The 24,624-nt window shown below is 40.4% G+C and overlaps 1 protein-coding gene across 1 annotated transcript in view; it reads right to left on the minus strand.

Annotated features, from left to right (window-relative positions):
- The window catches only part of METTL11B (methyltransferase like 11B), a 39,711-nt gene extending 20,475 nt beyond the window's left edge, over nt 1-19,236 (minus strand). The window contains exon 1 of the mRNA XM_027611906.2: nt 19,083-19,236. Within this exon, the coding sequence (XP_027467707.2) occupies nt 19,083-19,236 (154 nt within the window). The remainder of the gene's footprint in view (nt 1-19,082) is intronic.
- Between the last annotated feature and the right edge of the window lie 5,388 nt (nt 19,237-24,624).

The following is a 24,624-nucleotide window of genomic DNA, read 5'->3' on the forward strand; positions in this document are numbered from 1 at the left end:
AGGAGACCTAAATTTCATCTGGTCCCAGGAATTCAGCTGGATAGGGATCAAACCATTCTGAACACCTACAAACTCAACAGGAGATCAAAGAAAAGAATAGCAACAACTCTCTGAACAGAAAAGCGGCCACTTTCTGGAAGGTAGGACATGAGGAGAAGTGACTCTGAGGTGATATTTGGGAGGCTAGATGGCGGGGGGAGGGGACCTCCATCAGCTGCTTCTGGCAAATGATAGAGAGCGGAGCACAAAATTGGAACTTTTAGAAGTCAGCTCTGCTGAGGGACGTCGCTCCAGTGGCTAAGCAGAGGGTGGAACCCTCACTGGGACAGTGTGGTCTCAGGACCCTCAGGGTCACAAAAAGGTCAGGGGTGCCTGAGTGCGGCAGAGCTCCCAGGTATCGGAGCAGGGAAGCCGGCTGCAAAGATGAAGCCAAGGAGCAGGCTCTCAGCTCGGGGTTGCCATAAACCATGATCCGCGGCACAGTCAGGCCTCTGCTCTTCCAGCAGGGACCCAACAAGCGACAAATCTGGGGAGACTCCCCTTCCTCCCCTGGGAGGAGCAGTGCTAGTGCACCACAGGGATCTGCTGGGTTTGGAGACTCTACACAGGGTCGGGTGCCAGAGATAGAAATGCTTGGTCACAGGCCGGGTGAGCATGGAGTGTGGCCGGAGACCGGGGAGATGGGAGTGATTGACTGCTTTTCTCTGGGGGCGCACTGAGGAGCAGGGCCCAAGTTCTCGGCTCCTCCAGGACGGAGATTGGGAGGCCGCCATTTTCACTCTCGTCCTTCAATGCTGTAAGGAAAGCTTGCAGGGAACAAAAGCTAAGGAGAGCAAAACCAAGCAGATTACTTAGCCCGGACCAGCAAGGGCAGGGCAATTCCGCCTCCAGCAAAGACATCTGAGAACCACGGCAACAGGCCCCTCCCCCAGAAGATCAGCAAGAACAGCCAGCCAAGACCAAGTTTACTGAGCAATGAGAATGGCAGAATTCCAGCGCTAGGGGAATACTGCACATAGAATTCATTTTTTTCCTATGATTCTTTAGTCTTTCAAAGTTAAATTTTTTTTACCTTTCCTTTTCTTTTTTTTGAATTTTTCTTTTTCCCTTTTTCAACCAACATCTTATCAATCCTTTTTTTAAAAAATATTTTTTATTTTTCATATTTACAGTCATATTCTATCCCTTCATAGTAGTTACCCTTATTTTTGGTATATATATAAGTTGTTCTCTCTTTAAAATTTTGGGATAGTTTCTTCTAACAGACCAAAATATACCCTAAATCTCTAGTGTATGGCTTTATTCTAGTCTCCCGCCAGATCACATTCTTTCCCTCTTTTTTTTTTAATTCCTCTTCTTTTGTCAACCAACTTCTCATCTTATCAATTCCTTTTATAAAATCTTTTATAATTTTCATCTTTACAGTCACATTCCATCCCTTCATTGTACTTACCCTTATTTTTGAACATACATAAGTTTTCCTTTCTTTAAAATTTGGGAGGCACTTTTCTTCTAAGAGACCAAAATATGCCCAAAATCTAGTGTGTGGCACTGATCTATGCAACAGCCTGATCATATTTGATCATATTCTGGTGTTTGTTTGTTTGTTTGTTTGTTTTCTTTTTTCATTCCTTCCCTTTCTTTTCTCCTGGTTTCAGGTCTCTTCTGATTTGTTTAGTGTATATTTTTCTGAGGTTGTTGTTACCCTGTTAGCATTTGTTCTCTCATTCATCTATTCCCCTCTGGACAAAATGACAAGACAGAAAAAAGTCACCTCAACGAAAAGAACAAGAGGCAGTACCAACTGCCAGGGACCTAATCAATATGGACATTAATCTTACTAATGTAAGATGTCAAAACTAGAGTTCAGAATGACGATTTTAAAGATACTAGCTGGGCTTGAAGAAAGCATGGAAGATATTAGAGAACCCATTTCTGGAGAAATAAAAGAACTAAAATCTAACCAAGTCGAAATCAAAAAAGCTATTAATGAGGTGCAATCAAAAAGGGAGGCTCTAACTGCTAGGATAAATGAGGCAGAAGAGAGAATTAGTGATATAGAAGACCAAATGATGGAAAATAAAGAAGCTGAGAAAAGGAGAGCTAAACAACTACTGGATCACGAGGGCAGAATTTGAGAGATAGGTGATACCATAAGATGAAACAATATTAGAATAATTGGGATCCCAGAAGAAGAAGGGAGGGGCAGAAGGTATATTGGAGCAAATTATAGCAGAGAACGTACCTAATTTGGGGAAGGAAACAGGCATCAAAATCCAGGAGGCACAGAGAAACCCCCTCAAAATCAATAAAATTAGGTCAGCACCCCGAAACCTAATAGTAAAACTATGAGTCTCAGAGACAAAGAGAAAATCCTGAAAGCAGCTCAGGACAAGAGATCTGTAACCTACAATGGTAGAAACATTAGATTGACAACAGACTTATCCACAGAGACCTGGTAGGCTAGAAGGGCTAGCATGATATATTCAGAGCACTAAATGAGAAAAATATGCAGCCAAGAATACTATATCCAGCTAGGCTGTCATTGAAAATAGAGGGAGAGATAAAAATCTTCCAGGAGAAACAAAATTAAAGGAATTTGCAAATACAAAACCAGCCCTACCAGAAATATTGAAAGGGGTCCTCTAAGCAGAGAGCCTAAAAGTAACATAGACCTGAAAGGAGCACAGACAGTATACAGTAACAGTCACCTGACAGGCAATACAATGGCACTAAATTCATATCTTTCAATAGTTACCCTGAATGTAAATGGGCTAAATGCCCCAATCAAAATACACAGGCTATCAGGTTGGATTAAAAACAAGACCCATCGATATGCTGTCTGCAAGAGACTCATTTTAGACCCAAAGACACTCCCAGATTGAAAGTGAGGGGGTGGAAAACCATTTACCATGCTAATGGACACCAAAAGAAAGCTGGGGTGGCAATCCTCATATCAGACAAATTAGATTTTAAACCAAAGACTGTAATAAGAGATGAGGAAGGACACTATATCCTACTTAAAGGGTCTCTCCAACAGGAAGATCTAACAATTGTAAATATCTATGCCCCTAACATGGGAGCAGCCAATTACATAAGGCAATTAATAACAAAGGCAGAGAAACACATCGACAATAATACAATAATAGTGGGGGACTTTAACATCCCCCTCACTGAAATGGACAGATCATCTAAGCAAAAGATCAACAAGGAAATAAAAACTTTAAACAACACACTGGACCGAATGGACTTCACAGATATATTCAGAACATTCCATCCGAAAGCAACAGAATACACATTCTTCTCTAGTGCCCATGGAACATTATCCAAAATAGGTCACATCTTAGGTCTCAAATCAGGTCTCAACCGGTACCAAAAGATTGGGATCAGTCCCTGCATATTTTCAGACCACAGTGCTTTAAAACTAGAACTCAATTATAAGAGGAAAGTCGGAAAGAACTCAAATACATGGAGGCTAAAGAGCATCCTAGTAAAGAATGAATGGGTCAACCAGGAAATTAAAGAAGAATTAAAAAAAATTCATGAAAAACAATGAAATGAAAACACAACTGTTCAAAATCTTTGGGATGCTGCAAAGGCAGTCCTAAGAGGAAAGTATATAGCAATCCAAGCCTTTCTCAAGAAACAAGAAAGGTCTCAAATACACAACCTAACCTTACACCTAAAGGAGCTGGAGAAAGAACAGCAAATAAAGCCTAAACCCAGCAGGAGAAGAGAATTTATAAAAATCAAGCAGAAATCCATGAAATAGAAACCAAAAGAACAGGAGAACAGATCAACGAAACTAGGAGCTGGTTCTCTGAAAGATTTAACAAGATTGATAAACCCCTGGCCAGACTTATCAAAAAGAAAAGAGAAATGACCCAACTCAACAAAATCATGAATGAAAGAGGAGAGATCACAACCAACACCAAAGAAATACAAACAATTATAAGAACATATTATGGGGGGGCGGAGCAAGATGGCGGAGGAGTAGGAGACCTAGATTTCGTCTGGTCTCAGGAATTCAGCTGAATAGGGATCAAACCATTCTGAACACCTACAAACTCAACAGGAGATCGAACAGGAGAGTAGCAACAACTCTCTGAACAGAGAAGCGACCACTTACTGGAAGGTAGGACGTGCGGAGAAGTGAATCCGAGGCGATATTTGGGAGGATAGACGGCGGGGGAGGGGCCTCCGCCAGCCGCTTCTGGCAAGTGCTAGAGCCGCGGAGCACAAAATCGGACCTTTTAGAAGTTGGCTCGGCGGAGGGACGTCGCTGCAGTGGCTAAGCGGGGGGGTGGAATCCTCCCGGGACAGTGTGGTCTCAGGACCCTTGGGGTCACAGAGAGACCGGGTGTGCCTGAGTGCGCCAGAGCTCCCAGATATCAGAGCAGGGAAGCCGGCTGCAGAGACGGAGCCGAGGCGCGGGCTCTCAGCTCGGGGTTGCCATAAACTGTGATCTGCGGCCCAGTCGGGGCACGGCTCCCCCAGCAGGGACCCAACAAGCAGCAGATCCGGGGAGACTCCCCTTCCTTCCCGGGGAGGAGCGGTGCGGGAACGCACTGCAGGGATCTGCTGGGTTTGGAGACTCCGTGCGGGGTCGGGTGCCAGAGATAGCAACGCTCGGTCACAGACCGGGTGAGCACGGAGTGCGGCCGGAGACCGGGGACACGGAAGTGACTGCTTTTCTCTGGGGGCGCACTGAGGAGCGGGGCCCCGAGTTCTCAGCTCCTCCGAGTGGAGATTGGGAGGCCACCATTTCTGCCCTGGTCCTCCAAAGCTGTACCGAGAGCTTGCAGGGAACAAAAGCTCCTGAGAGCAAACCGGAGCAGCTTCCTTAGCCCGGACCGACAAGGGCAGGGCAATTCCGCCTCCGGCAAAGACATTTGGAAACCACAGCAACAGGCCCCTCCCCCAGAAGATCAGCACGAACAGCCAGCAAGCCAAGACCAAGTTGATCGATCAAGGAGAATGGGAGAACTCCAACGCTAGGGGAATACTGCACATAGATTCATGGCTTTTTTTTTTTTTTTTTACCATGATTCATTATTTCATCAAAGTTAATTTTTGTTGACTGTTTTTTTTTTATTTTTCTTTTTCCCTTTTTCAACCAACATCTTATCAATCCCTTTTTTTTTTAAAGAAAAAAAAAACATTTTTTATTTTTCATTTTTAGAGTCATATTTTATCCCTTCATAGTAGTTACCCTTATTTTTGGCATATATATATAAGTTGTTCTCTCTTTAAAACTTTGAGGTACAGTTTCTTCTAACAGATCAAAATATACCCTAAATCACTAGTGCATGGCTTTGTTCTAGTCTCCTGCCTGATCACATTCTCTCCCTTTCTCCTTTTTTTTTTCTTTTTTTTTCTTAAATCTTCTTTCTTTTTTCAAACAACTTATCTTACCAAGTCCTTTTATAAAATCTTTTATAACTTTCATCTTTACAGTCATCTTCCATCCCTTCATTGTATCAACCCTTATTTTGTACATATATGTCTTTCTTCCTTTAAAATTTAGGAGGCACTTTTTTCTAACAGACCAAAATACGCCCAAAATCTAGTGTGTGGCACTGATCTATGCACTAGCCTGATCATATTTGATCATATTCTGCTTTTTTTTGTATTGTTTTGTTTTTGTTTTTATCTTTTATTTTCTTTTTTTTTTCTTCTTCTTTTTCTCTTTCTTTTTTCTTTCTTTCCCTTTCTTTTCCCCTGGTTTCAGGTCTTTTCTGATTTGTATACAGTATATTTCCTGGGGACGTTGTAAACCTGTTAGCATTTTGTTCTCTCATTCATCTATTCTCCTCTGGACAAAATGACAAGACGAAAGAAATCACCTCAGCAAAAAGAACAAGAGGTAGTACCGTCAGCCAGGGACCTACTCAATATGGACATTAGTACGATGTCGGACCTAGAGTTCAGAATCATGACTTTAAAGATACTAGCTGGGCTTGAAAAAAGCGTGGAAGTTATTAGAGAAACCCTTTCTGGAGAAATAAAAGAACTAAAATCTAACCAAATCGAAATCAAAAAGGCTATTGATGAGGTGCAATCAAAAATGGGGGCACTAAATGCTAGGATAAATGAGGCAGAAGAGAGAATCAGCGATATAGAAGACCAAATGATGGAAAATAAAGAGGCTGAGAAAAAGAGAGAGAAACAACTACAGGATCACGAGGGCAGAATTCGAGAGATAAGTGATACGATAAGACGAAACAACATTAGAATAATTGGGATCCCAGAAGAAGAAGAGAGAGAGAGAGGGGCAGAAGGTATATTGGAGCAAATTATAGCAGAGAACTTCCCTAATGTGAGGAAGGAAACAGGCATCAAAATCCAGGAGGCACAGAGAATCCCTCTCAAAATCAATAATAATAGGTCAACACCCCGACATCTAATAGTAAAACTTACGAGTCTCAGAGACAAAGAGAAAATCCTGAAAGCAGCTCGGGAGAAGAGATATGTAACCTACAATGGTAGAAACATTAGATTGGCAACAGACCTATCCACAGAGACCTGGCAGGCCAGAAAGGACTGGCAAGATATCTTCAGAGCACTAAACGAGAAACATATGCAGCCAAGAATACTATATCCAGCTAGGCTATCACTGAAAATAGAAGGAGAGATAAAAAGCTTCCAGAACAAACAAAAACTAAAGGAATTTGCAAACACGAAACCAGCCCTCCAAGAAATATTGAGAGGGGTCCTCTAAGCAAAGAGAGAACCTAAAAGCAGCAAAGAGCAGAAATGAACACAGACAACAGACAGTTAACAGTCACCTTACAGTAAATACAATGGCACTAAATTCATACCTTTCAATAGTTACCCTGAATGTAAATGGGCTCAATGCCCCAATCAAAAGACACAGGCTATCAGATTGGATTAAAAAACAAGACCCATCAATATGGTGTCTGCAAGAGACTCATTTTAGACCCAAAGACACCCCCAGATTGAAAGTGAGGGGGTGGAAAACTATTTACCATGCTAATGGACACCAAAAGAAAGCTGGGGTGGCAATCCTTATATCAGACAAACTAGATTTTAAAACAAAGACTGTAATAAGAGATGAGGAAGGACACTATATCCTACTTAAAGGGTCTATCCAACAAGAAGATCTAACAATTGTAAATATCTATGCCCCGAACATGGGAGCAGCCAATTATATAAGGCAATTAATAACAAAAGCAAAGAAACACATTGACAACAATACAATAATAGTGGGGGACTTTAACACCCCCCTGACTGAAATGGACAGATCATCTAAGCAAAAGATCAACAAGGAAATAAAGACTTTAAATGACACACTGGACCAAATGGACTTCACAGACATATTCAGAACATTCCATCCCAAAGCAACGGAATACACATTCTTCTCTAGTGCCCATGGAACATTCTCCAGAATTGATCACATCCTAGGTCACAAATCAGGTCTCAACCGGTACCAAAAGATTGGGATCATTCCCTGCATATTTTCAGACCACAATGCTTTGAAACTAGAACTCAACCACAAGAGGAAAGTCGGAAAGAACTCAAATACATGGAGGCTAAAGAGCATCCTACTAAAGAATGAATGGGTCAACCAAGAAATTAAAGAAGAATTAAAAAAATTCATGGAAACCAATGAAAATGAAAACACAACTGTTCAAAATATTTGGGATACAGCAAAGGCAGTCCTGAGAGGAAAGTATATAGCAATACAAGCCTTTCTCAAGAAACAAGAAAGGTCTCAAATACACAACCTAACCCTACACCTAAAGGAGCTGGAGAAAGAACAGCAAATAAAGCCTAAACCCAGCAGGAGAAGAGAAATCATAAAGATCAGAGCAGAAATCAATGAAATAGAAACCAAAAGAACAGTAGAACAGATCAACCAAACTAGGAGCTGGTTCTTTGAAAGAATTAACAAGATTGATAAACCCCTGGCCAGACTGATCAAAAAGAAAAGAGAAATGACCCAAATCAACAAAATCATGAATGAAAGAGGAGAGATCACAACCAACACCAAAGAAATCCAAACAATTATAAGAACATATTATGAGCAACTATATGCCAGCAAATTAGATAACCTGGAAGAAATGGGTGCATTCCTAGAGATGTATCAACTACCAAAATTGAACCAGGAAGAAATAGAAAACCTGAACAGACCTATAACCACTAAGGAAATTGAAACAGTCATCAAAAATCTCCTAAGAAACAAAAGCCCAGGGCCAGATGGCTTCCCAGGGGAATTCCATCAGACATTTCAAGCAGAATTAATACCTATTCTCCTGAAACTGTTCCAAAAAATAGAAATGGAAGGGAAACTTCCAAACTCATTTTATGAGGCCAGCATTACCTTGATCCCAAAACCAGACAAAGACCCCATCAAAAAGGAGAATTACAGACCAATATCCCTGATGAACATGGATGCAAAAATTCTCACCAAAATACTAGCCAATAGGATCCAACAGTACATTCAAAGGATTATTCACCACGACCAAGTGGGATTTATTCCTGGGCTGCAAGGCTGGTTCAACATCCGCAAATCAATCAACGTGATACAATACATTAACAAAAGAAAGAGCAAGAATCATATGATCCTCTCAATAGATGCAGAAAAAGCATTTGACAAAGTACAGCATCCTTTCTTGATCAAAACTCTTCAGAGTATAGGGATAGAGGGTACATACCTCAATATCATAAAAGCCATCTATGAAAAACCTACAGCGAATATCATTCTCAATGGGGAAAGGCTGAGAGCTTTTCCCCTAAGGTCAGGAACGCGGCAGGGATGTCCACTCTCACCACTGCTATTCAACATACTATTAGAAGTCCTAGCCACAGCAATCAGACAACAAAAAGAAATCAAAGGCATCCAAATCGGCAAAGAGGAAGTCAAACTCTCACTCTTTGCAGATGATATGATACTGTATGTGGAAAACCCAAAAGACTCCACCCCAAAACTGCTAGAACTCATACAGGAATTCAGTAAAGTAGCAGGATATAAAATCAATGCACAGAAATCAGTGGCATTCCTATACACCAACAACAAGACAGAAGAGAGACAAATCAAGGAGTCTATCCCATTTACAATTGCACCCAAAACCATTAGATACCTAGGAATAAATCTAACCAAAGAGGCAAAGGATCTGTACTCAGAAAACTATAAAATACTCATGAAAGAAATTGAAGAAGACACAAAGAAATGGAAAAATGTTCCATGCTCATGGATTGGGAGAATCAACATTGTGAAGATGTCAATGCTACCTAGAGCAGTCTACACATTCAATGCAATCCCCATCAAAATACCATCCACTTTTTTCAAAGAAATGGAACAAATAATCCTAAAATTTGTATGGAACCAGAAGAGACCCAGAATAGCCAGAGGAATACTGAAAAAGAAAAGCAAAGCTGGCGGCATCACAATTCCGGACTTCCAGCTCTATTACAAAGCTGTCATCATAAAGACAGTATGGTACTGGCACAAAAACAGACACATAGATCAATGGAACAGAATCGAGAGCCCAGAAATGGACCCTCAACTCTATGGTCAACTTATTTTTGACAAAGTAGGAAAGAATGTCCAATGGCAAAAAGACAGTCTCTTCAAGAAATGGTGTTGGGAAAATTGGACAGCCACGTGCAGAAGAATGAAACTGGACCATTTCCTTACACCACACACAAAAATAGACTCCAAATGGTTGAAAGACCTAAACGTGAGACAGGAGTCCATCCAAATCCTAAAGGAGAACACAGGTAGCAACCTTTTCGACCTTAGCCGCAGCAACTTCTTCCTAGAAACATCGCCAAAGGCACGGGAAGCCAGGGCAAAAATGAACTATTGGGATTTCATCAAGATAAAAAGCTTTTGCACAGCAAAAGAAACAGTCCACAAAACCAAAAGACAACCGACAGAATGGGAGAAAATATTTGCAAACGACATATCAGATAAAGGGCTAGTATCCAAAATCTATAAAGAACTTATCAAACTCAACACCCAAAGAACAAATAATCCAATCAAGAAATGGGCAGAATACATGAACAGACATTTCTCCAAAGAAGACATCCAAATGGCCAACAGGCACATGAAAAAGTGCTCAACATCGCTCGGCATCAGGGAAATCCAAATCAAAACCTCAATGAGATACCACCTCACACCCGTCAGAATGGCTAAAATTAACAAGTCAGGGAACGACAGATGTTGGCGGGGATGTGGAGAAAGGGGAACCCTCCTACACTGTTGGTGGGAATGCAAGCTGGTGCAACCCCTCTGGAAAACAGTGTGGAGGTTCCTCAAACAGTTGAAATTAGAGCTACCGTTCGATCCAGCAATTGCACTACTGGGTATTTACCACAAAGATACAAATGTAGGGACACGAAGGGGTACGTGTACCCCAATGTTTATAGCAGCAATGTCCACAATAGCCAAACTGTGGAAAGAGCCAAGATGCCCATCGACAGATGAATGGATAAAGAAGAGGTGGTATATATACACAATGGAATATTATGCAGCCATCAAAAGGAATGAGATCTTGCCATTTGCAACGACGTGGATGGAACTGGAGGGTGTTATGCTGAGTGAAATAAGTCAATCAGAGAAAGACATGTATCACATGACCTCACTGATATGAGGAATTCTTAATCTCAGGAAACAAACTGAGTGTTACTGGAGTGGTTGGGGGTGGGAGGGAGGGGGTGGCTGGGTGATAGACATTGGGGAGGGTATGTGCTACGGTGAGCGCTGTGAATTGTGCAAGACTGTTGAATCACAGATCTGTACTTCTGAAACAAATAACGCAACATATTTTAAGAAAAAAAAAAAAAGAAGATAACAGGAGAGGAAGAAAAGGGAAGTATGTCAGAGGGGGAGACGAACCATGAGAGATGATGGACTCTGAAAAACAAACTGAGGGTTCTAGAGGGGAGGGGGTAGGGGGATGGGTTAGCCTGGTGATGGGTATTGAGGAGGGCACGTTCTGCATGGAGCACTGGGTGTTATGAACAAACAATGAATCATGGAACACTGCACCAAAAAACTAATGATGTAATATATGGTGATTAACATAACAATAAAAAATTTAAAAAAAAAGAACATATTATGAGCAACTCTATGCCAGCAAATTAGATAATCTGGAAGAAATAGATGAATTCCTAGAGATGTATCAACTACCAAAACTGAACCAGGAAGAAATAGAAAACCTGAACAGACCTATAGCCACTAAGGAAATTGAAGCCATCATCAAAAATCTCCCAACAAACAAAAGCCCAGGGCCAGATGGCTTCTCAGGGGAATTCTACCAAACATTTCAAGAAGAATTAATACCTATTCTCCTGAAACTGTTCCAAAAAATAGAAATGGAAGGAAAACGTCCAAACTTCTTTTATGAGGCCACCATTACCTTGATCCCAAAACCAGATAAAGACCCCATTCAAAAGGAGAATTACAGACCAATATCCTTGATGAACATGGATGCAAAACTTCTCACCAAAATACTAGCCAATAGGATCCAAAAGTACATTAAAAGGATTATTCACCATGACCAAGTGGGATTTATCCCTGGGCTGCAAGGTTGGTTCCACATCTGCAAATCAATCCATGTGCTACAATACATTAATAAAAGAAAGAACAAGAACCATATATCCTCTCAATAGATGCAGAAAAAGCATTTGACAAAGTCCAGCATCCTTTCTTGATCAAAACTCTTCAGAGTAGAGGTATAGAGGGTACATACCTCAAGATCATAAAAGCCATCTATGAAAAACCCACAGCAAATATCATTATCAATGGGGGAAAACTGAACACTTTCCCCCTCAGGTCAGGAACACAGCTAGGATGTCCACTATCGCCACTGCTATTCAACATAGTATTAGGAGTCCTAGTCACAGCAATTAGACAACAAAAAGAAATCAAAGCCATCCAAATTGGCAAAGAAGAAGTCAAACTCTCACTCTTGGCAGATGATATGACACTTTGTGTGGAAAACCCAAAAGACTCCACCCCAAAACTGCTAGAACTCATACAGGAATTCAGTAAGTGGCAGGATATAAAATCAATGCACAGAAATCAGTGGCATTCTTATACGCCAAAAACAAGACAGAAGAAAGAGAAATTAAGGAGTCGATCCCATTTACAATTGCATGCAAAACCATAAGATACCTAGGAGTAAATCTAATGAAAGAGGCAAAGAATCTGTACTCAGAAAACTCATGAAAGAAATTGAGGAAGACACAAGGAAATGGAAAAACGTTCCATGCTCATGGATTGGAAGAACACATATTGTGAAGATGCCAATGCTATCTAGAGCAATCTACACATTCAAAGCAATCCTATCAAAATACCATCCACTTTTTTCAAAGAAATGGAACAAAGAATCCTAAAACTTGTATGGAACCAGAAAAGACCCCGAATAGCTAGTGGAATGTTGAAAAAGAAAAGCAAAGCTGGCGGCATCACAGTCGTGGACTTCCAGCTCTTTTACAAAGCTGTCATCATCAAGACAGTATGGTACTGGCACAAAAACAGACACTTAGATCAGTGGAACAGATTAGAGAGCCCAGAAGTGGACCCTCAACTCTATGGTCAACTAATCTTCGACAAAGCAGGAAAGAATGTCCAATGGAAAAAAGACAGTCTCTTCAACAAATGGTACTGGGAAAATTGGACAGCCCCATGCAGAAGAATGAAACTGGACCATTTCCTTACACCACACACACAAAAAGAGACTCAAAATAGTTGAAAGACCTAAATGTGAGATAGGAGTCCATCAAAATCCTAAAGGAGAACACAGGTAGCAACCTCTTCGACCTCAGCCACAGCAACTTCTTCCTAGAAACACCACCAAAGGCAAGGGAAGGAAGGGCAAAAGTGAACTATTGGGACTTCATCAAGATAAGAAGCTTTTGCACAGCAAAAGAAACAGTCCACAAAACCAAAAGACAACCGACCGAATGGGAGAAGATCTTTGCCAATGACATATCAGATAAAGGGCTAGTATCCAAAATCTATAAAGAACTTATGAAACTCAACACCCAAAGAACAAATGATCCAATCAAGAAATGGGCAGAAGACAGGAACAGACATTTTTCCAAAGAAGACATCCAAATGGCCAACAGACACATGAAAAAAGTGCTCAACATCACTCGGGATCAGGGAAATCCAAATCAAAACCTCAATGAGATACCACCTCACACCCGTCAGAATGGCTAGAATTAACAAGTCAGGAAATGACAGATGTTGGCGGGGATGCAGAGAAAGGGGAACCCTCCTACACTGTTGGTGGGAATGCAAGCTGGTGCAGCCTCTCTGGAAAACAGTATGGAGGTTCCTCAAAAAGTTGAAAATAGAGTTACCCTATGACCCAGCAACTGCACTACTGGATATTTACTCCAAAGACACAAATGTAGGGATCCAAAGGGGTACGTGCACCCCGATGTTTGTAGCAGCAATGTCCACAATAGCCAAACTATGGAAAGAGCCAAGATGTCCATTGACAGATGAATGGATAAAGAAGATGTGGTATATATTTACAATAGAATATTATGAAGCCATCAAAAGAAATGAAATCTTGCCATTTGCAATGACGCGGATGGAACTGGAGGGTGTTATGCTGAGCGAAATTAGTCAATCAGAGAAAGAAATGTATCATATGATCTCACTGATATGAGGAATTCTTAATCTCATGAAACAAACTGAGGGTGATAGACATTGGGGAGGGTATGTGCTATGGTGAGCGCTGTGAATTGTGTAAGACTGTTGAATCACAGCCCTGTACCTCTGAAACAAATAATACATTATACGTTAAAAAAAGAAGAAGAAGATAGCAGGAAGGGGAAAATGAAGGGGGGGAAATCAGAGGGGAGACAAACCATGAGAGACTATGGACTCTGAGAAACAAACTGAGGGTTCCAGAGGGGTTGGCGGATGGGTTAGCCTGGTGATGGGTATTAAAGAGGGCACGTACTGCATGGAGCACTGTGTGTTATATGCAAACAGTGAATCATGGAACACTACATCAAAGACTAATGATGTCATGTATGGTGATTAACATAAGATAATAATTTAAAACAGCAAACGTTTGAACAATGTATCACTCTTCAATGAGTTGTGCAGCCATGCCTCCACAGGGGTAAAATCAATTTCAAAAATGCCAATGGTTATATGCTGAGTTTTATTTGACAGTCCCACATGTCTTATGGGAAGTGTTTCTATTAACTCTGGCTTTTAATTGTGATGGCAAAGAGGTGACCATTGTTATCAATTTCCTCCTTAGGAACTTATTCCAGGTGAAAGACAGAGGTAAGTGAAGGATGTGCACTAAAAATTGGTGGGTACCTCCCAGGCACCAGGCATTATACTAAGCACTTTCATATTATCTCTTCACATTATCTCTTTCAATCCTCACAATAATAACACAAAACTTGGGTTATATTCACCATTTTGCAGATGAGTGGTGAGAGACTCAGAAAGATTTAGTAACTTAATATCACATAGAATTGAAGTGTCATAGCCATGTCCTACCCCATCCCTATTCTGCTAAACTCTCTGGAACCACTGTTCTAAATGTGAAGTAAGACTAAGCCTTTAACAATGTACAGGAGTAATAGACTCTTAGTCAGCATATGATTAACAAATAGTCATTGACTTCTATGTACTCGGAAATACACTGTGGATAAGCGTTAGAGGATTACTGAGTGGTTAACTTATAGAAACATCTCCAATGGGCCTTAAATAAGCCCCCTTGAGCACTGGTATACAAACTGGAGATGTATACAATTTTTTTCCTATTTATTTCCTATTTGATCGCAAACGGCCACCTTTGGAAAAATCATTCACTCCAAACCCCCAAGTGCACTTTTGCTGGTATAACTAGATGACGTGAACCTACTCACCGGCCTGCCCATCTTGTTGATTATCTCAGTACAAAGCCAATGCTCTTCATAGACTAGGTTTTATGTTCCTGTCAAAAAAAAACGTGGTAAAACTTAAATCGCTGCCTACATAACTCAAGTTGCCATTTTCACTGGGAGGCAACCTGATTTTGAGACTCAAAAAAGGCAGACTCTGGAGTCAGTCTGCCTGAGTTCTAACCCTGCTCCCCCACTCACAGCCACGTGACATTCAGTAGGTTACTTAACTCCAGGGCACATCAGTCCCTTGTATATAAGGTGCGGAAAAAAACAGTACCACCTAATAGGCACACTGTCAGGAGTCCCTGAGATAGTAACATGCAAACCACTGAGAACAGTAACAGGCTTGCTCCCATTTCTTCCTGAACAGGTGTTGTATTTGGTGGCATAGCTAAGCCTTCATTGGAGATTTGCAGTATGTGTGCTCTTGCTTCTCCACAAATTTCTGAAGCTAGCCATGGCTATTCCAGCAAATGTCCCCATGACTGAATGTCCCTGCATAGTGTGCTTGTGGGACTGGCTACCTAATGCAGGGAGTTGGAAGGAGGAAGGCAGGAAAGAGGGAATCAAAGAATTACCCGAAACAATAAACTCTCTGTGCGGACCCTACACTATCCATTCCCTAACCTTTCAAAAGTAGGGCTTTATTTTCATTTCTATGAAGTTTTGAAATCATCAAAAAGGAGGGGAAACCAATTCCAAAACACTTGAGTGGAGCTGGGGAGGGCTCCACTGGCTAAGTTTTCATTTCAAACTGAAAAGCTTACTATCCCCTGCTGCCTGAAAAGTCCCATACAGCGAGCTAAGCCTATTGTCTTTGGTAATGCCTGTTCTAGAGAAGACCACATGGTAACATTAAAAGAGGCCTGGCTCTGAGGAAGGAAAAGAAAAAACTCATCCTTATTGAGCATTGACTATTTACTATATACATATGCTTTCAATTGCCCTGAGGAAAATGATAGTCAGAGACTTTAGTAACTTGCAGTGGTGACTTTCTCTATCAGTAGCAGTATCAGGATTTGAACTCAAGACTTTAGTGATCTGCATTTATTACTAAGGGGGCATTTAATCTGCTGTGAACAGATACTGAGTTCTTTCTATGTGCCAGGAACCATGGTAAATGCTAAATTCTATAGATATAGAAGAGGATGAGATAAATGAGTCATGGGAACTAGATTCCCATCAGGGAACTAATAGAGGTACATGCATTCCACAAATAGAACTTATAAATCTCCTAGGGGCAAAACCCAAGGGTTAAGCAAGATAATCAAGGGTTTGCAGAAGACTGGTGATTGGATAAAAGTCATACTGGCGGATGAGACACATGTGTTGGTTCCTTTCTGCACCTGCAAGTAGCTTATGGTCTCCTGGAGAGGCTTTATCTTCTGCCATGAGAAGAAAACCCTGCAAAAAAGCTGAGTTTTCACAAAGTTGACAGCCTGCCTTTCCTGTAATCTTAATTTAAACCTTTTAAGGATTAATAAAAAGTTATTTGTTTATTTGCCTCCATTTCCAGTTTATAAAATTCTGAAGAACAGAGACTGTGTTTTATTGTTTGAATCTTCTCCAATACACCAAACAGCGTTTTGCACGACAGAGCTCTGTAAATGTCTCTTACACTAAATTGAATTGATCAGAAATGTCCAGTGTTTCTATCTCTAAAATGCAATGTTTTCCCCCCAGCAGAAACATTTGCCAGTGACCAGATATACATATACTCCCTTACATTGCTCAGCATCCTTGCAGTTTGACAGGGCCATATAACTGGTTCTGAGCAATGGTATCTAAATACTTGTAATGTATGTCCCTCTGGGATGAAATATTTCCGGGCTAAAAGGCAAAACTTTAGCTCCTATCTTTCCTTACCATGGTGACTAGCAGTGTCCCAGAGGGTGGAGCCTTCATCATCCTAGATCCCTGAATGCCTATGTGGAACACAGCTCCCCTCCCCCATAATGCGTGTTGAAATGATACAGCAAAAACATAAAATAAACTTTTATATGCTCAGCCATTGGGATTTTAGGGTTAGTTTGTTATTGCAGGATAGCATCGTCCATACAGACTAATATAGCCCCTGATTGCTAAAATCAGTGAGATACTGTGGATAAGCTACCTCTGTTACTCTCAGGGGAAACCAATTCCTGGGCTGAATTATCAGAGTCAGAGAAAATAAGCAGTACCTATTTATGGAAAATGGACTACGTAAAATGGAGTCATGTTTGGCTTAGAAATGGACTAAGGGTTTTCAAACAGTATTAATGGAAACCGATGGGTGTTACAGAAGTGCCTCAGGAGCCACTGGTGAGGCTGGGATAGAGCAGGGAACACACCCTGTCCCCAGCCCTAAGCAGAAAATTTTCACTTTTTCCTGTTTTACACTGGGCTTCCGTGGAAGACTTTGTCAAAACGTTTGTTTTTTTTAATAATTTTTTAAAGATTGGAAATCACTGATAAACCATCAGCACACTTACAGAGGAGAAAAATTAGTATAATCAGAATGACTCTACTGATCAGAAAAAAGGGATTGAGACCAAAAATAAATTATAGTCTCCTTTTCCCCAATTAATTTTCACCTGATTTTCAGAAGATACTGTTTTATTCTTCCTTTTTAATTCATCTTCTGCTACTTTCAGAGTTGAGTTCCTTTTCCTCTCTAGTAATTATTTTTAAAATTTGGCAGCCATCTGCCCCTTAGTGAGTATCTTAGTCATTGTAATTGATATCTTTCTCCAGTCTACTGTAGCTAAGGCCACCAAGCTACTGTTATTGAGATGCGACACACAAGACTCTCAAGAGTGTCTCTAGAAAAGCAGTGCTCTGCTAGTGTGTGGAGCAACCAGAACGTTCTCACCTTCCAAATGGACTGCTCTAGTTTTCCCATTTGGATACAAATGAGACGCATAATACATCCTAAAAGAATTACTTACGGGCAGTGTGATCTACCGGAAAAAGCTCTTGTCTTGGTTCTTGCTTTGATATCTAAATGAGATCTGTCTAGATAAGATCTCATCATCTCTAAATTTTCTTTTCCCCATTTGAAAAAGTAAGATGGGGGGTGACGGTGCGAAGGTGGGAGTAGAAAAATAGTGATACTTATCCTATCCATCCCTAATGTAGCTGTGAGGATCAAATAAAATCATAAATAAGGAAATTTTTAAAGAAGCATTGCATAAATATGAGATGAAAGCATTGTATGTATAGATTTAAAGATCCCTTCAGAAATGGGTTTATACAAAGAAAATCTGGTAGGCTTCTAGCAACTAGTTTCTTGAATGCAGTACAAAGAGTTACATAGCTCCTATGATGTCTAGAAATGCTGGCCACATCAAGTGCACAATGGGGCTTAAGAAAACAGACTGGGGGTCATACATACTGGTCCTGCTTTCATTGGGGGGGAAATATAAATCAAAGGGGGACACTTCACTCTTTAATCACAAGTTATTTCCTCTTCAGTGCTGTTAAGAGTTCCTTGAAGTAACCCCTTTCACAGAGGCTGAGAAAAGTAGTGTAGACAAACCCGATAAGCTTTTTATAGCCCTATTGTCTAATTCCCTGAAAACTAGAGGAAATAGGGAAAAGGGAGCCAGACCACTGCCCCAGGTTTTTTTCTTAATATTCAAAGAACAGACTAAAATCTGCTCCTTTTCGGCTCTCTATTACTGTGACTCAGGAAAACCAGAAAGGATTGTGTGGAGTGTGGGCTCATGTACACACACACACACACACACACACACACACACACACACACACAGAACAAGGACACCTTATCGTTTAGTCTTTCTTTTTAACTCTTAGTTGCCATACTACCACATTAATACTCTCATCTTTGAGTTACCTAATTTGCCCCCCTTCTCAATTTTGGCAAATATTAAAAATGTCCTTCAAAAATCAGGAAATGAATTTCTGTAAGCCTGGTACTCAGGCCAACCAACACCCAGGGAAGCAAATCACAGTTCCTGAGTGTGCATGGGAATCCCAAAATAGAGGCCTGACTTGCCAGGCAGCACCTGATCTTTGCACCCTGCAAGAAAGAGTGCCATTGAAACATTTAAGCCCCCGACACTGGTTGTGGGTTCTTCTTATCTGAAAAGTGTCCTTGTTCTAAGGACAAGAACTCTTGCAGAGGTCCCACGACTTCACACAGTCCCCCTTTCTTGTCCCTTATCTAGTAGTTCTGACTCACTTACCCAGGGGAATTTTTTCCAGCAGGTAGCGATAACTCTGAAAGAAGTCACTGCGAATGGCTTTGTGAAGGATAAAGGACATGCTGTGTCGACAGAGTTCATCATCGGTCCTCTGCCAGCGGGATCTAAAGGCAAAATGGGCTCCCAGGTGAGCCATGGTGAAGGGGGATGATAATTATTCCTACAGAGAAAGGAAGCTTGCCTGGCTGTTTCTTTGAATTAGCCCTCTCTTCCTACACGAACTTGAGACTGTCATTTTAAACCAGCCCCTGTCCATCTGTATCAAGAGAGGCTGTCATGGGGCGTGGGGGAGGGGCAGCATGCGCGGGAGGTCAAGCTCCTGGCACGTCCCCCCTGTCTGACTGCTTGGGCGACACCACTCCAAGTCAGCAGGTGCTAAGTAAAGATGAAAACAGGCTGAGTGTGATCCTGCTTCATCCAGGAAAAAGCAGCGTGCCTTCTTTAGCTGCCACTTCAAACAGGGGGGAGCACGACCCACTAACACCCTATTTGTTTTAATTTGATTCCTAAATTGGAATAGCTCAATTTCCATTTCAAAGCATGGGGAATATTTCGCAGGAGATCCTGTTTCCTGATTTCCATCACGCCTCCTGGAACGCAGAATCCTCAAGTTACAAGGACCCTTCTAAGTCATCCTAGCCAACCATGCTCCTCTCATCAGTGCAATCTTGCCCAAATCATGTCATAAGGGTGGATATGTGTTTCCCATTTCTAAGGGTTCTTCAAGAGACACAACTATATGAAAGCCTGTTTTGATGTTAAATACCCATCTCTGCCAGCAAACCAAACCCTTCCATCTAGCTTGCTCTAAACAACACCTCATCCTGTAAGCCTGTTTCTTCTTCTCTCTCTATCATGGGGATGATTTTCCTCATAAGTACTCACTTGGTTTCTGTACTTCTGATCATCCCTCTGGGTCCATTCTCCACTCTTCCCACATACTGTGTATCCCCGAGGCTGACCTGTGTTGACAACACCAGTGGACTCCCTTGCCTTCTTGGTTCTAGTTGAGTTCAGCCAATGGGTAGTGAAAGCAAGAGACTGGAGGAGAGTGAGCTGATATATTTATTTCCCCTGGCCCTTTCCCTGTGGAGATGCCATAGGCTGACTGCTTCCTTTGGTGGAAAGTCACAGCTCCTGCCCAGCGTCTTCTCATACAGATATCTTGTCCTACTTCTGATAACTGCTCCCTCCTTTACTGTTTCAGCCCTTGGGGTAGTGATGTGTCAGGCTGTTCCAAACCCTGGAGTAATGCACTATTCCTTGCAATTTTGCTATACTTACCTACACCTTTGTAAATAGTCCCTTTATTAAACTGGCTCAAACTCTCAACTTGCAAATGCCATTTGTTTCTTATAGGAAACATGACTACCATTTTATCCCCCTAATGTCCTTAACAGGAAAGTCCATAAGACCTCAATACTCTATTGGACCCATATCATGTGTGACTCCAGACCACCCACCAACTCCAAATGTAGACACACAAACACAGATGCATCAATGCATACAATATGGTAGGCAGCATCTAAGATGGCCCCTAAAGATCCCCTGCTCCTGCTTGATATTCACACATTTGCATCATCCTCTTTCTAAAAAGTGGGGTAGACTTACTGACTCACTTCTAAAGAATAAAATATGGCAGACATGACAGGATGTCACTTCTAAGATCAGGATATAAAAAGACTATCTTGGACTTTTTTTTTTTTCCTCTGTTGCTTGCTTGCTCTGAGGGAAGCCAGTGCCTGTTGGGAGCTGCCCTATGGAGAGGCCCTCCGTACAGCAGGCCTGGAGTGCAACAGGAGGAACTAGATTCTACCAACAATACTGAGTGAGCTTGGAAGAAGATCTTCCCCCAGCCAACTTGGCAAAAATCCCTGAGCCAACTAAGCTATGCCCAAGTTACTGACCTATGGAAATAAATGTCTCTTCTTTTAAGCACCTAATTTTGGGATAATTTGTTTCAACACAACAATAGATAGCTAATTCACACATCATCAGTGGAAGTTTTCTAAGATGTGGAATCTAACCATGATCTTTCTTTATGTTTAATTTACATGTTAATTTTACTGGACAAGGAAGTAAGGATTCCATTTGCTTGACTCTGACTTATTTTCCTTTATTTTCCTAAGCTTCTATTTTCTCATTTCCCCTCAATCCACCTCAAGGGGCAGCCATTCAATTTTGATGAAATTGTCCCCATCCCTGGCTTCAGGAATTGCCCAAATTGCAATCTGAGTTATCCATTTTCCCCTTGCTGCAGCGTGTGTTTCATGGAGGGGTACAACATCCCATCCTGAGCCAATCAATACACAGTGTTCTCCCAGGTCCCATTTTCAGTTGGAAGCTGATACATTATCTAAATCTATTGTTTTTAATGCCAGCTTCGGTTGGCATTGCTGGCAACATGGAGTCTCATCTAACACAAATACCATCCTGCCTCATTTGTACTCAGTTCTCATGAAGATGGATATAAAGTAGATGATACCATACAGAACAGGGAAACAAAGTGAGCATTTCATGGTGTTAAGAGGAAAAGTTCTTAACTGAAGCAGCTTTGTCTAAGATAGAAGCTCATTTCTACCACTTACATACTGAACAACCTTGATGAATTCTTAGTCTCTGAGCCTCACTTCCCTCTTCTGTAATAGGAGTATAATGATGATAGTATATATGTCATATAATCATTGTGAGAACCAAATATACTCCATGTAAAAAAAAAAAAAAGCACCCTGGTTGTCACACAGTATATGTTCAATAAGTGCTAGGTATTATCATTATGATCTTTGGAAGAAAGTTGGTAAGTTATAGGTTTTGAAAATACTTTGTCTATATGGCTCTTCTTGGGTTATTTTCAATGTGAAATGTGTGGGGTATTTTCAATGTGCCTCTTACCTTGAAATTTCACCACCTACTCAGGACATTATTTGTACAGGATGCATTTCAAAGTTGAAAAGAAAATAAATCCAAATGAAATGTGCCATTAGAGCTCAGTCATCTATTCTTCAGAATTTTCTATTGCTATAGGGAAAACTAAGCAGCAGCAGAAGAAAACTAAGGGATCTTCCTTTGTTACTTGCTTTTGTCAATACATCTAATAGGAGGCAGGTTCTTAACCTCAACATCAGTGACGTTTTGATGGCCTTTGATATGCTGAAAAGGTTGGGATATTTGGTCCTAGGAAAGAGACTGGCAGTCACTGACCTCAGCTACCCAGTATTCTTTATTTGGCAATGGATATTGGCAAGTTTCTCTGTTTTTACATAAAAAATTAATTTCTTTCACTATAAAATGGACATTAATTATTTGTGTTTGGAGAAGGATTATTAAATGCTCTAAAACCTCTATATTTCAGACCCATAATTCCTGAGTGGAGATGAAAGACTGATTGGTTTATACAAAATGCCTTTGTCAGCTTTTGTTTATCTCTATGAGTCGTGCTAGATTTTGTGACTATTTCTCATACTGGTATAGCTTGCACCAAGTTTCTGGCTCATTGCATTTGTTTCCTTATGCAAATAATTTTTCCTTCCCAGCTGAAATGCTCTCTTTGTTACCACCTCACACCACTCACCTATATTCACACAGAGTGAGTGAGGTTAAGATCTAGATCTTGAGTCTACCACAGGCATCTAATTTCCAGGCAGGAAAGGAAAGCAACAAATGTAGAGGAAGGAAACATGACAGTAGCAAGAGAAGGTGGGAACTCTGAATTTATTCAGATTGGTTTGCCTTCTCACAGATGATCATGAAGAGAGACCCAGAGTAAAAAAAGATAAAGGAAAAAATATATAGAAAACATTTTCATTCAGTAGTATGATAAGCTAAGTATTTTGGAAATTCTACTAAATATAAACTGCCTATCAAATTAAAATTCCATAATACTTGATACTGAAAATTCAACAAAACGGATAAAATAAAGTTATTTTCAGGCCAAGACTGAATTTACCATTCATAGGCACTCACTGAAAAATTAACTTAAAAAATCTACTTCAGGAGAAGAAAATGAGGACAGTGTATTATTAGTACAGGAATAGGTAAAAAGATTACTAAAACAAGGTAGAGCTCCAAAACAAATCTATTTATACATAGTAAGTTGATATAAGACAGAGACAGTATTGCAATAGGGAAAAAATATTTTTAATAAAAGTCCTGATGTTGGTACAAATTGGGTCCCTACCTCATGTCCTGCACAAACCAACTCCAGGTAGATTGAAGACTTAAGGGTGGAAAGCACAATTTTAAAACTCTTTGAACAAGTTATAGGGAAACATATTTAGGATACCAGGGTGAAAAAGAATACGTTTTTTTAAGATGCAAAAAAACAAAAACCATAGGGGGTGCCTGGGTGGCTCAGTCACTTAAGCATCTGCCTTTGGTTCAGGTCATGATCCCGTGGTCCTGGGATGGAGCAAAACCCCATGGCAGTGAGTCTGCTTCTCTCTCAGCCCCCTCCCCTGCTCATGCTCTCTCTCTCTCTCAAATAAATAAATAAAATATTTTTTAAAAATACAGGAAAAGAGTTAATTAATTTGACTAGATTAATATTTGAATAATGAACTTCTAGTCATCAAAAGAAACCAAAAAGAAAGTGAAAGATCAGCTAACAAAAAGATAAGAAATATTTAGAGCATCAATAATCAATAAAAATTTGTGTACTAAATAAATAGTTCCTATAAAAGAATTTAGGAAAAGTTCCTAAAAAGAAAAATTTGGGTACTAAATAAATAGTTCCTATAAAAGAATAGTTCCTATAAAAGAATAGTTCCTATAAAAAAAAAAAAGTCCAAGATTCAGGTACAAACTGGTAGAATAACACAAACAATCTTATAGAAAAAAAGATGAAGAATAATATATATAGATTGGTGGCTAAAGCAAGGCTGAAATAAAAGCACCTGAATGAGGATTCTCAACTGCAACCCAGGGAGGTAGATTTAGAAGGCTAAAATAATAATCCAAAATCAGTGAAATTAAATTTAGGATAAAATCATCAATGTATATTCTCATATACAGGTTTTAGTAAAAATTAATGATGAGAATACAGAATAAGTAATTCTGCTTGATAAATTCAATGCGTCTTTCTGCTAAAGTGGGCATGGAAGTAGACTTTAAGCTAGAATGAGACAGCAGTATGAAAAATAGTTGAAAAAAGGAGCAACTCAAACTGACCACCAGGCCTCACTCCACCCTGTACTGGTCCAACTTCATATAGAGTATTTGCCTCTTTCTTTATCTTGTTTTGTTTAAGGAACAGGCACCCAATCAAGATTACTCCTGATTATAATTTGGAAGTCTTAACAAAGTCCATTACCTGATATGTGATTGGAATATATGGTACAAGAGTCAAGTTTAGTTGACTATTTACATCCACCATAGAACTTCACAGAGTACAGAAAGGCTGCCTGTTGGGTATATAAACCAATTAGATTAAAGGTTAGCAGTCAGATTTCAACTTCATGTTCCTTATTAAATTAAAATGGGGTTTGAGATAAGTGAACCTTTGCAGCTGAAGAAATATTTAAGCCCA

Source organism: Zalophus californianus, chromosome 10, assembly GCF_009762305.2.
Source record: "Zalophus californianus isolate mZalCal1 chromosome 10, mZalCal1.pri.v2, whole genome shotgun sequence".
Lineage (NCBI taxonomy): Eukaryota > Metazoa > Chordata > Mammalia > Carnivora > Otariidae > Zalophus > Zalophus californianus.